At 45.6% G+C, this 11,954-nt stretch overlaps 4 protein-coding genes across 9 annotated transcripts in view; 1 reads left to right on the forward strand and 3 right to left on the reverse strand.

Moving 5' to 3' along the window:
• LOC108150705 overlaps positions 1–4,802 on the forward strand; it is a 37,887-nt gene extending 33,085 nt beyond the window's left edge. For 2 of the 3 annotated variants that reach the window (XM_041708836.1, XM_017278973.2), the window contains 6 exons: positions 282–657; positions 726–851; positions 973–1,068; positions 1,906–3,293; positions 3,938–4,048; positions 4,113–4,802. In XM_041708836.1, coding sequence (XP_041564770.1) covers positions 282–657; positions 726–851; positions 973–1,068; positions 1,906–3,293; positions 3,938–4,048; positions 4,113–4,144 — 2,129 coding nt within the window. In that variant the 3' untranslated portion in view covers positions 4,145–4,802. The remainder of the gene's footprint in view (positions 1–281; positions 658–725; positions 852–972; positions 1,069–1,905; positions 3,294–3,937; positions 4,049–4,112) is intronic. The other variant, XM_017278974.2, reaches the window with a different exon arrangement.
• On the reverse strand, positions 4,793–5,540 carry LOC108150706. The gene has a single exon (XM_017278975.2). It carries the CDS (start codon positions 5,402–5,404, stop codon positions 4,814–4,816), a length of 591 nt encoding a protein of 196 aa, XP_017134464.1. The 5' UTR covers positions 5,405–5,540; the 3' UTR covers positions 4,793–4,813.
• Positions 5,541–6,650: 1,110 nt separating this feature from the next.
• Positions 6,651–8,524, reverse strand: LOC108150710. Of its 4 annotated transcripts, none has more exons than XM_017278986.2 (3): positions 8,366–8,524; positions 8,194–8,295; positions 6,651–8,139 (listed from the first exon to the last, which is right to left on the reverse strand). In XM_017278986.2, the coding sequence occupies exons 2-3, from the start codon at positions 8,279–8,281 to the stop codon at positions 6,887–6,889; spliced, it is 1,341 nt and encodes a 446-aa protein (XP_017134475.1). In that variant the 5' UTR covers positions 8,282–8,295; positions 8,366–8,524; the 3' UTR covers positions 6,651–6,886. The 4 variants fall into 4 exon arrangements, with proteins under 4 accessions (XP_017134475.1, XP_017134476.1, XP_017134472.1 ...); XM_017278987.2 differs by having other exon boundaries at positions 8,194–8,315; XM_017278983.2 differs by having other exon boundaries at positions 6,651–8,295.
• A 69-nt stretch (positions 8,525–8,593) lies between these two features.
• The window catches only part of LOC108150709 (cartilage oligomeric matrix protein), a 29,886-nt gene continuing 26,525 nt past the window's right edge, over positions 8,594–11,954 (reverse strand). Inside the window, exons 11-13 of the mRNA XM_017278981.1 lie at positions 9,948–11,431; positions 8,834–8,967; positions 8,594–8,768 (exon numbers count right to left, since the gene is read on the reverse strand). Of these exons, the coding sequence (XP_017134470.1) occupies positions 8,698–8,768; positions 8,834–8,967; positions 9,948–11,431 (1,689 nt within the window). The 3' untranslated portion in view covers positions 8,594–8,697. The remainder of the gene's footprint in view (positions 8,769–8,833; positions 8,968–9,947; positions 11,432–11,954) is intronic.

The raw sequence follows: 11,954 nt of genomic DNA on the forward strand, positions 1-11,954 counted from the left end.
CAGCGAAAGATCCGGCTCGAAGGACCATTTATAATCAGAAACAATCGAGTTTCCGATAGATTTGAACTGGCAATCGCTATGAAACGTAAACATTATGAATATTAACAGAGTGGCAACGTTTTATTTAAATAAAAATACAGCCCGTATAAATTTAAAATTTTGCAGCTGTTCCTCACAACTTTTATTTTTTTTTAGTACTTTTATTGTTTTTTCTTCTTATTTGATTATGTTATATGTTATGTATTTGATGTCTGATTATCTTTTCTATACCTATTTTGCAGCCGACTTCTGTCCAGCTCTGGCCGATCCCGTTGGTGGATCGCAGGTGTGCAAGGATTGGGGCGCAGGCGGCCAGTTCAAGGTCTGCGAGATCGCCTGCAATGCGGGTCTCCGCTTCTCGGAGCAGGTGCCCGAGTTCTACACCTGCGGAGCCGAGGGCTTCTGGCGACCCACGCGCGAACCTTCGATGCCCCTGGTCTACCCCTCCTGCTCGCCCTCGAAGCCCGCCCAGCGCGTGTTCCGCATCAAGATGCTCTTCCCCTCGGACGTGCTGTGCAACAAGGCTGGTCAGGCGGTGCTCCGCCAGAAGGTCACCAACTCGGTGAATGGCCTGAACAGGGACTGGAACTTCTGCTCGTACGCCATCGAAGGAACTAGGTTTGTTGTGGTGCTCCGGCTCCTCTTGGCGCACCCTCTATAATCCACCTTTTTTCCCGACCTTTCAGGGAGTGCAAGGACATTCAGATCGATGTGAAGTGCGACCATTACCGAGCTGCCCAGAACAACCGCGTGCGTCGCCAGGCCAAGGATGGCGGTGTCTATGTCATGGAGGCCGAACTGCCAGTGGTCAAGTAAGTAGTTGCATGCCCCAAAGAGTACAGCTAGCATGTCCTGATCGCGGCTACCCATCCGTGTACACTGTGTATATGTTATATGTGTTTTGTGTGTTTCGTTGTGTAACCCAATTTGCAGCGAGGAGGATGACGATCTGGCTTTGACGGGTCGCCAGGGACGCCAACAAACCGGCGGCGATACATACACCCTGGAGATAGCCTTCCCGGCTGTAAAGTATGTCTAGCACTCCTTTGTTGGTTCATTTCCGCATAACCAATCCGACAATTGCACCCGTTCTGCCCAGCATCAAATCTGCACCCAGTACTACCAACTACCAATTACCAGCAATTATCAGACTCAGTCTAATCCAACATCCATCCAATCAACCAATCAACCAATCAATTAAACCCAATGCCCATCTAACCCCATGTTACCGGTCTATGCGTGCTAACACAAAGTTAAAGCTTACTCATTTACGTCCGAAAAAGTGTTGGGTGTCACAAAAGTCGAACTATTTTTGGTATTCCAAGAGAAATTTTAATTTCACTTGGTTTGAGATACCTGCTTTTTAAGGAAGCTTGGGAGATCTTATTAAAATTTATAAGCGTTACGATTTAGTCTTTTAAACATATCATAATTTTTCATAAGAGAAAGAATGTTCATTCAAAAAAAAAAGATCTTAAAAACCAATGGAACATTACAGTATGCATTTTGAAGAAAGCTCAGTTTTTATGGAGAATTTAAAAAGGAAATATAGCAATTACTCTAGAGCGTCTCGAAAAAAAGTGTAGCTTATAAACTTTATTTACATTGACTATAGTTGTAACATAAAAATCGTAGAAATTAAAAATTTCGAATTTCGAAATTTAGACACAACATTCTTGAGATATTAGGCCGAGAATTCCTGTGCTTGAAATCTTAAATGTAATAGAAAAGAGAAAATCGTTGCAGTCTTTATGTGATACTTGCCCAAAAACACCATATCCGGACATTAACATATGTTTCCTAATCGTACGACTTAGAAAGTGTCATGTGATCGCAACTAATTCATCCCGATCCTTCACTCCACAGCGATCCTGTAGTGCACACGTCGACGGGCGAGCGGTCCAGTGTGAAGCAGCTGCTCGAGAAGCTCATCCTCGAGGATGACCAGTTCGCGGTGCAGGAGATCCTGCCCAACACGGTGCCGGACCCGGCCTCGCTGGAACTGGGCTCGGAGTACGCCTGTCCCGTGGGCCAGGTGGTCATGATTCCCGACTGCGTGCCCTGCGCCATCGGCACCTTCTACGACAGTGCCAACAAGACGTGCGTGGCCTGTGCCCGCGGCAGCTACCAGTCGGAGGCAGGCCAGCAGCAGTGCAGCAAGTGCCCGGTGATCGCCGGCCGTCCGGGAGTGACGGCGGGACCTGGGGCCCGCTCGGCGGCCGACTGCAAGGAGCGTTGCCCGGCCGGCAAGTACTTCGACGCGGAGACGGGCCTGTGCCGCTCCTGCGGCCACGGCTTCTACCAGCCCAGCGAGGGCTCCTTCGGCTGCGAGCTGTGCGGTCTGGGCCAGACGACACGCTCCACGGAGGCCACGTCGCGCAAGGAGTGCCGCGACGAGTGCAGCTCCGGCCAGCAGCTGGGCGCCGACGGACGCTGCGAGCCGTGCCCGCGGGGCACGTACCGCCTGCAGGGCGTGCAGCCATCCTGCGCCGCCTGTCCGCTGGGCCGGACCACGCCCAAGGCGGGCGCCAGCTCCGTGGAGGAGTGCACCCTGCCCGTCTGCTCGGCGGGCACGTACCTGAACGCCACGCTGAACATGTGCATCGAGTGCCGCAAGGGCTTCTACCAGGCCGAGTCGCAGCAGACCGCCTGTGTGCAGTGTCCGCCCAACCACAGCACCAAGATCAGCGGCGCCACCTCGAAGAGTGAGTGCACCAACCCTTGTGAGCACATTGCCGAGGGCAAGCCCCACTGCGACGCGAACGCCTACTGCATCATGGTGCCGGAGACATCGGACTTCAAGTGCGAGTGCAAGCCGGGCTTCAATGGCACCGGCATGGCCTGCACGGACGTGTGCGACGGCTTCTGCGAGAACTCGGGCGCCTGCGTCAAGGACCTCAAGGGCACGCCATCCTGCCGCTGTGTCGGCTCCTTCACGGGACCACACTGCGCCGAGCGCTCCGAGTTCGCGTACATCGCCGGCGGCATCGCCGGAGCCGTGATCTTCATTATCATCATCGTCCTACTCATCTGGATGATCTGCGTGCGCTCGACGAAGCGCCGCGACCCCAAGAAGATGCTGACGCCGGCCATCGACCAGACCGGCTCCCAGGTCAACTTCTACTACGGCGCCCACACTCCCTACGCGGAGTCCATCGCACCCTCCCACCACAGCACCTATGCGCACTACTACGATGACGAGGAGGACGGCTGGGAGATGCCCAACTTCTACAACGAAACGTACATGAAAGATGGTGAGTAGTCCGCGCGACAAACATTTTTTTCTCGTTTGTCCCATTTGCCGCTGCAAAGAGAAATTTGCACTCAGAAACTTGCCTCAGACACTCGCTCATCTATTTCATCTTTATATTTGAGTCCATTTGGTTTCTACCAAGATTGTTTACTTTTGTACAATCTACATCACGTCTGTAAATAGTTAATAAAATAGTGTTGTCTTTGCTATCGGTCATTCTTCTGAAGCTAAAATAAATGAACATTAAAGTTTATAAGAGAATTGGTCCTTCAATCCGGATACACCATTCATTTTGTAGGCGTTTTATTTCAACCTTCATATCAGAATCGTTTCAACTAAGTTTTTTATTAGATTTGTGTACCATCTTGTACCACAAACCTTCGGGTCGGTAGATCTTCCTCATGAACACTGCAGTGTCTCCCATTATGTTTTTAATATTTACTCAAGACTTTAATAAGAAAATATAATATATATATAAAATATAATATATTATATATAAAATATAATATATATAAAATATAATATATATATATATATTGACAATTTAAGGAAATTTGATCTGTTTGAATTAGAAATAATAAATAGATAAATCACTAAACCACAACTTTTTTGGTTTACTCTTTCCTAATGTTAACTTTTTATCAGGTCTGCACGGCGGCAAGATGAGCACATTGGCCAGGTCCAACGCCTCGCTCTATGGAACTAAAGAAGACTTATACGACCGACTGAAACGCCACGCCTACACGGGCAAGAAGGGTAGGTCCCCAAGCCGCCCTCTGTTCACCTGCCTTAACTAATATTTTTGTTGCTTTACTTTCAGAAAAGAGTGATAGTGATAGCGAAGTGCAGTAAAACAACGAGTCTCGATTTAGAAGAGTTAAAATACAGATAACAAAGCTGCTTTAATGTAAAATGTGGTCATAAATAACGAAGGGGCTGTAGCGACAAGCTCACTGTCAGAACAGTGATCGAACACTGCCCCACAAATACTCACTGGAGAGCCTTGTATTGAATCAACGTAATAGCTGCGATCGTCTAATCGTCTTCGATCCATCTTCAGTCCCAATCGCGGATATTACGTGGCTTAATGCAAGGCTTTGAGAGCTGATTGAAAACGCGATACGATGCGACAAGGCGTAATTAGTAATTCCCATTTGTGCTCTTTAGGTATGCAAACTACATGAAATTAAGTCGAACTTATGCGTAATATAATGAATTAAATATTGTTTTAATCTTAAGTATTATTTACCTACACACGACACTCGATAACACCATGCTCGACACGGTACCAAATTGCAATACACATATACTTATATATAAACATAGATTTTTCCAACCATATAGATTGTCCAAGCTTGTTGAACAAATTCGCGAGTGCTGTAAAAAGCAAATCAAATATAGTCGTTATTTTGTAATTTAATAAAAGCAATTTAATTATTATGTATGACAATTAATTTTATAAATTTTCTTGTATAAAATAAAAGAAACAAACGAATCTAATTGAACACGAGACGTTGCTATTTATTGGTTGTTCCGATTGCTGGTCAAGTTCTTGCGCCTTTTTAGAGCCGGAACGCAGTTGCGTACCCTCTTCTTGAGGGCCCTCGGACATTTCTCCAGATACTTAAGAGTCTCGTCCGCCTGCAGCTGAACCCTTGTCCGCTCCTCAATTAAGCAATCGTGCAGCATGTGGAAGTGGTCGGTGGCCTGGCCCGCGAACGCCAGGATCAGGAAGGCCAGCGGCACTGTTACGCTGCCCACCCAGTAAACCTCGTACTTCTCGTAGCTGGACTCCGACACGAGGCCCGTGGCGAGCAGCCAGATCTTGACGAGCAGAAAGCAACACTGTTCCAACGTCTTCCACAGGACGTGGATGGCAATCTCCAGCAGAAGGAAAGCCACTGCCAATTCGTAGATCCGCTTGACGAATGCCGGCAGAACGTTGAGTCGCTGGGGAATGAAGCAGTTGTCCCAGATGAGATCCATCGCAGCAATGGCCACAATCAGAGTGGGGAACTGTGGACCGGGGATTTCCGGATTAGAAGACGACGAGGCAAATAAATTCACCAGGTGGGTTAGGCCAGCAATAAAGACACACGCCAGGGAAGTCATACTCGGCGTTAACGCTCTGAACTTATAATTTTCTTGGAAACAAAACGATTTGGTAAAAAGGTATGAGATTGGGAATAAATTCAAAAGTTTACTTTGCGGATAAGTTGATTTTTCGAAAGTGAGTTGTATTTTGAATAGCTAATGTGATTCACTTTATTTGCTTTCAAAATATGATACCCAAAGATTAAAATAATATTGTTGTTTCTTAATTTAAATTTTAAATATAAGTTTCTTGGACAATCAATAATAATCAATTAATAGTAAAAGTTAAGAAATGTTTCTGCACCTATAACACTTAAACTTTTTTTGCATGCTCAATAATTACGACATAATTTTATAAATTTCAAACTATAATAATTTAACTTGTTGGCAAAAAGAAAAATAAGATGCAACGCTTTAGTCGAGTGCACCGACTTAAAGATACCATTTAATCTGCTAACTAATTTCAAAAACGAGCGAGCAGCACAACCGCCCTCGCATTTTCTTGCAGAGAGTATATAAAATTTAGTCAGAAGTTTGCAACGCAGAGAAGGAGACATCTCCGACCATGTAAAGTAGAGTCGATCTACCCATGTCCGTCTGTCCGTCCGTCTCAGTTTTATAGCTATCTGCATGAAGTTTGATAAGTCGGAACGAGCCGGATCGGACGACTATAGCCATAGGAACAATCAGAAAAATAAATTAAAAAAACTTAAAACCTTGCAGTTTTTACCTTTTTTATTCCTGGATAATTTGTACTATTTTAATATTCTAGAATTACGGTATAATTTTATTAAAATAGGCCGACCATAAAATAAAGCTCCCATGGAAACAATCGAAATATTACAAAAAATGAATGAAATAAAATGTAACTTTAATTTTTTTTAATTAAAAAAATAAATCTTTTCTATATAGTAATGGTTTAATAATTTTGAATTACGCTTTTGTTTTTATTAAAATCAGAAAACAATATCATATTGTTGACAAAAGAACGATCGAATAATTGAGCTGAAAATTATCATAGCCTGTTTTTATTTGCTTCCTTCCTTTCATGTTTTATTTTGTTATAAAATATTATGTTCTAGTAATCAAGATGTTGTCTCTAATAGTTTTAAGACTCTGAAGAAAGGTATTGAAAACAAATGTAAAATCAGAATTTAAACTTACGTTAGAGCATATCGATTATTGCTTATCGACCGCAGCGTTCGTTTCCAACACTGTTTGTTCTGCCCACTACCGCCACCTAGCGCTCGTTTTCAAAAGAAGGTTCAGTAATTGGCGCATTTATTCAAATACACTTATAAAACTTACAAAATGGCAACAGTGTAAGCTTTTGCTTTTGATGTTCTTATTTATTTGAAAATATATTTCGTTAAAGGCAACTCTGTGCCAATGCGTCAATCGATTTTGAATTGTTTTGTACGATAAGTACATGTTTACCGGAGTCGTATCTGTTGTTTCTGCTTGTATATATATTCTAACTACCATTTCCAAAACGGTCGCCTACTCCTTGCGCGAAAGGTAGATCAAACTAAAAGCTACGCTGCAGAACAGTATGGGATAGCTGAACTGCAGGATTTTGCTACTCATTAGGCGCCGCAAGAAACTCGGCAGCTTGTTAGTCTCTTTTTGGGCCGGATTCTGATCCGAATCGGTTTCGGTCTCGGTCTCGGTTTCGGTTTCCGCTGCCGCTTTCGTCTCCTTTTGCTCCTCAGTGGTGGCTTCTTCGGCTCCGGTCTGCAGCAGCTGACGCAGAAGCTCCACATTGTGCTCCGCATCCAACAGCTCCTCCAAGGGCACCATCCGGCGGTCGCTCTGGCTGCTGGCCAGCGAGGGTCGGACTCCTAGTCCCTCCTCCGAAGTGGTGGAAAGTATCTCATCCGCTGGGCGTTGAAACTTCTGGCCCAGCATTTCCCGGCTCCTCTCGAGCTCTTCCCGGAAGAATCGCTCCTCCTCGGTTATGGCCATTTCGAGTTCCTCCAGCAGCGAATCGGGTACAGACTTCTGCTCCCGGTCCCCAGATTCTTGGGCGGTTTCTTCAGGAACGAACTGTGGGTGCTCTTGAGTTGGCTCTTGAGCCAATTGGTCAAAAGCATCACAAGCCTCCACAAACTCCTGTTTCTCAGTAGTCTCTTCCTTCTCAGCATCCTTTTTCTTCTCTGCAGATTCTTTCTCGTCCACAGATTCCTCTTTCTGCATTTGCAAATGGTCCTCCGTCAATTTCTCATTTGAAGGTTCCAGCTTAGGATCGCTGGGCAGTGGTTTCTGACAAGTTTCGTTTGCAGAAAGCTGACTCGTATAGAGATCGGAATCCTCTTGGGCTTCGTTTTGACCAAGCGGCTCGGATTCGACAGCGCTTTGAAGCTCCTGCATATCCAGGTCATCTAGGGCCACTTCAGCCTCCATTTCGGCGACAACCCGTTGAAGTTCCTTGAGGGTCTGTTCCTCGGCCTGCTGAAGTTCCAGTTCGTTGCTGGAGCCCGGAATCCGCTCGAGAATCGCCTGCAGTATGGGACTAGGTCTGACCGACAGCGGTGCCTCCAGTTCGGTCATCGAGGAGTCCATGTGGATGCCCGAGTCGTCGGCCACCTGCTGGTCCTCGAAGGAGCTGGGTTGCTTGGACAGGCGAACCACTGAGCTGTACAGGCGGCTGCTGCTCTGGCGAAGAACAGGCCCCGGAATCTTTGTCACCTTTGTCAGCTTTGTCACCGAACTGGCCGATTGCTGCAGCTCACTCCCCGACGAGGTCGTCGGATCTGCATCAGTATCGGTATCGGTATCGGTATTAGATTTTAAATTTAAGGGCCCACCTTCTACCGAATTTTTCACATTCTTGATGATTTCATTCTTCTTCAACTCCTCCTGGGACGGAGTCTCTTGCATATCGCAGCTGGCCATCGTTGCTATCAGGACTGGGCCCAAATGAAACGAACTGAATGTGGATCAACATCAACCCGCTGGCGGGTCTCTGGTCTTACTTACCCTTAACAAATTTTAGCAGAACTGTCTGAATTTTACTCGGAAATCCGATTTGACTGCTGTGTGTACGGTGTTTTCGCTATGTATTATCCTTACTTCGACAACCCAAATTTTCCCTAGGGTATGTGTGTTCGTCTAACTGAGATAGGGCCAACTAATGAGTTTGGCAGACGTCGTCGTCTGAGTTTCTACGAGTCATGGCCTGCCCTTTCGAGTGTTGGAAAACACGTCTGACATGGCCAACTCGGTTGGCATCTCGTTTATTAACTTAGTGGTAGCAAATATATTTAATTTGGTTAAAACTGATGGCAAGGCAGGGACGGTCGGGGTTCTCTTCAGTCCTGCAAATCCACCTTCGTTTTGAGATATTCGGACAGTTCGTTGTAGATCGGGGCCCTCACGCGGTCTATTTCGGGAGACATAGACGAAAGGTGGGTTAGGTTGAAGAATCCCCTGTTGGACTTCACTTACTGTTGCACTTGTACTGCAGATTGGACCATATAATCATCCTCTGCGAAAAGCAGAACACGCCCAGTCGTCCGCCCTTCAACGTGGAGTCGTACACATTGCCCGAGTCGATGATCAGGCGGTTGCCCTCGTACATTCTGTGGGATGGATGGGATAGAGATTAAGGACGTATAAACTTGAAGCCTTAGCCATACACAGAAAAAAACATATGTAATGTACAATAAAAATTTTTAAACTAAATTAGTATAAAAAACTATTTTTAATTTTTTTTAAATTTATTTTGTTGTTTTCAATTGTATTATTCTGAACTAAAAATGATATTTTTTAATAGAAAATTGTCGAAACTTTATCTCTGTAATGTTAGAGTATGCTTTGTTTTGTTGTTTACATTTACTAAATGTTGATTTTAGGATCTCAAATACAACCTAAGATTAAAACAATTAACTTGTGAATAAAACTGCAATTGAAAAAGTTAAAGAACATTTTTTTACGACAATTTGTCGGTGTAGTTAAACATTTTATAGGTAAACTACCATTTTCAACGCAAAGACCTATTATTATACTTTGCAGTTTGGCAGTGTTGGGAAAGGTACTAGTTCATTGAACCTAGGTATTTGAGAAAATAAGTACTTAGGTAGAAAAAAAGGAACACAATTTGTCAAATTTCAGGTAAATGGTGCAAAATTTGTAACTAAATTATTTTTTAATTTTGAGTTCAATTTGTTCTTTACGAAGTTGTAGATGAACGTACGCTCTGGCTTTTCACGTTGCATTGAAATAATGATATTTTTACAAATATTTTGGTAAAAATAATACAAAATTAAAATAAGTGGAATGAGGCTAATTTGAAAATAAAAATAAATACAAATATTTCAGTACCTAAATACCCAACATAGGTAATTTTTAAGATAAACACAAATCTTTACTTAGGCAAAGTTGAAGCCTCACATGTTTTTACCTAGGGAAGGTATAAGGTATCAAAAAATTGTATATAGATTCGTATGTACCTAGGTACAAGTATAAAAGTACACCCCAACACTGCAGTTTGTTAGAGTCTAAACAATTAATTCAATGATTGATTTTACAAATGTTTTTTGTTTTTGTGTTTATCACTTACTGCAAGCGTATGAGGCCAATGGCCGGGCGGTGCACAAGGGTCCAGCGGTAGGAGGTCCTTTCCTTCCAGGCCATGTTCAGTGGGTCCTTCCACAGCAGCCTGGCCTCTCCGTCGGTGTTTCCCTCGTGCCACAGGCTGTTCCGCATCACTGGCCCCGGACCGTCGGTGCTGTTGACCAGCTTTATCTGGATGCCGGGGGCCGCGGAGGCGGTGAAGGGCCGGGGCTCCCAGTAGGTCTGCGAGCCCTTCTTCCACTGCACCACATAGTACTTGTAGCTGCTCTGGTAGCTGAACACGAAGCCGGCAAAGTCGTCGTCCGTGTCGTCGTTGATGTAGAAGGTGCCATCGAAGTCCACGCCCCCGAAGGCGTCCTTGCCCACCGCCAGGCCCGGATCCGAGTTGAGGGTCTGGACGATCTCGGTGCCGTTGGCATGGACCACCCAGTTGGGGTCCGCCTGCGAGAGGCCCTTGGGGTCCAAGGGGATCGTCTGGAGGGTGCGGAAGTCCGTGTGGTGGATCATCGAGTTGTTCGGACAGTTGTCCATGGCATTGGGCACACCGTCCACGTCCTCGTCATCCTCGCAGGAGTCCCCCTTGCCGTTGCGATTGTAGTCCTCCTGCTTGGGGTTGTTGGCCAGCGGACAGTTGTCCTTGTAGTTGGGAATGCCGTCGCCGTCCATGTCGTCGTCGCACTCATCGCCCGTCCCATCCCCGTCGGTGTCCAGCTGGTCCGAGTTGCTGACCATGGGGCAGTTATCCAGCGAGTTCGGCACTCCGTCGTCATCCCCATCGATGTCCCTGTGGCAGGCATCGCCCACGAAGTCCATGTCGCGGTCCTTCTGGTCGGGATTCGGCAGATTCGGGCAATTGTCGCAGCCATCGCCGACGCCGTCGCCGTCCGCATCCGCCTGATTGGGGTTCGGCAGCTCCGGGCAGTTGTCCAGCTCGTTCGGTACGGAGTCGTTGTCGATGTCCCCGTCGCACTCGTCCCCAAGGCCGTCTCCGTCCGTGTCCAGCTGCCTGGGATTGTACTTGTGGACACAGTTGTCGCACACATCGCCCACCTTGTCGCCGTCCGAGTCCAGCTGCTCGGTGTTGTAGGCCAGCCAGCAGTTGTCCTGGCTGTTCTGGACATTGTCGCCATCCGCATCGTCGTCGCAGCCATCGCCGTGCCCATCCAGGTCGGAGTCCTTCTGGCCCGAATTGGGCAGCTTGGGGCAGTTGTCCCGCCGACAGTGCAGCTCCGGGCATCTCAGCGACTGGTCCGGCCACCCGTCCATGTCGGAGTCCCTTCCGCAAACCAGTCCGTTGCCCGCCCATCCCACGTTGCAGTGGCACAGGTGGCGCAGGTTGTCCATCCCCAGGCACACGGCATTGCGGTCGCAAACAGTTCCATCCGGACACACGGACACCGACGATCTGTCCAGGCAGCTGTAGGTGCCATTGGTCACATATCCTTCGTGGCACTGGCATCTGTAGGAGCCCTAGGGAAAGAAGTGGACTTGTTTTTCTCAAAAATTGATCTTATTTTAATTAATATTATTGCTAAAACAGAGAACTATAACAAATCTGTTCACCTTAGTTATTAAGAATTAGTATATTAGATCTCACTGTAACATAAGTTGCTTATTCTAGTAACAGTAAATTATACAAAAAAAATACATCAAATTCCGAATTGTTTTCCTCAATTAAACCAAAAAAAAAAATTAACAAATCAAACATATTTGCTTCTTATCTAAGTTTCTTATTAAATTATTTTACTCGTAACAGGTAGCTGTAGCTACTTCGAGATAAAGCTAAGGATTAATATTTTAGAATAACTGTTTTAATTTATGATCTGCTTCAAAGATTAATATTAATTTAATTACCCTCGTTGTTTTTATACAAATTTGGATAAAAATCTAAATTTGGTCGTTTTAAAGAATATTTAATTTAAAAGCTGTTGTATATAAGCTTTGAGTTACAGTAGGCTACTTCTTTTCTTGTTTTAGTTTGATCTCCGATTTC

The sequence above is a fragment of the Drosophila elegans genome, unplaced genomic scaffold (assembly GCF_018152505.1).
Source record: "Drosophila elegans isolate 14027-0461.03 unplaced genomic scaffold, ASM1815250v1 contig_397, whole genome shotgun sequence".
Lineage (NCBI taxonomy): Eukaryota > Metazoa > Arthropoda > Insecta > Diptera > Drosophilidae > Drosophila > Drosophila elegans.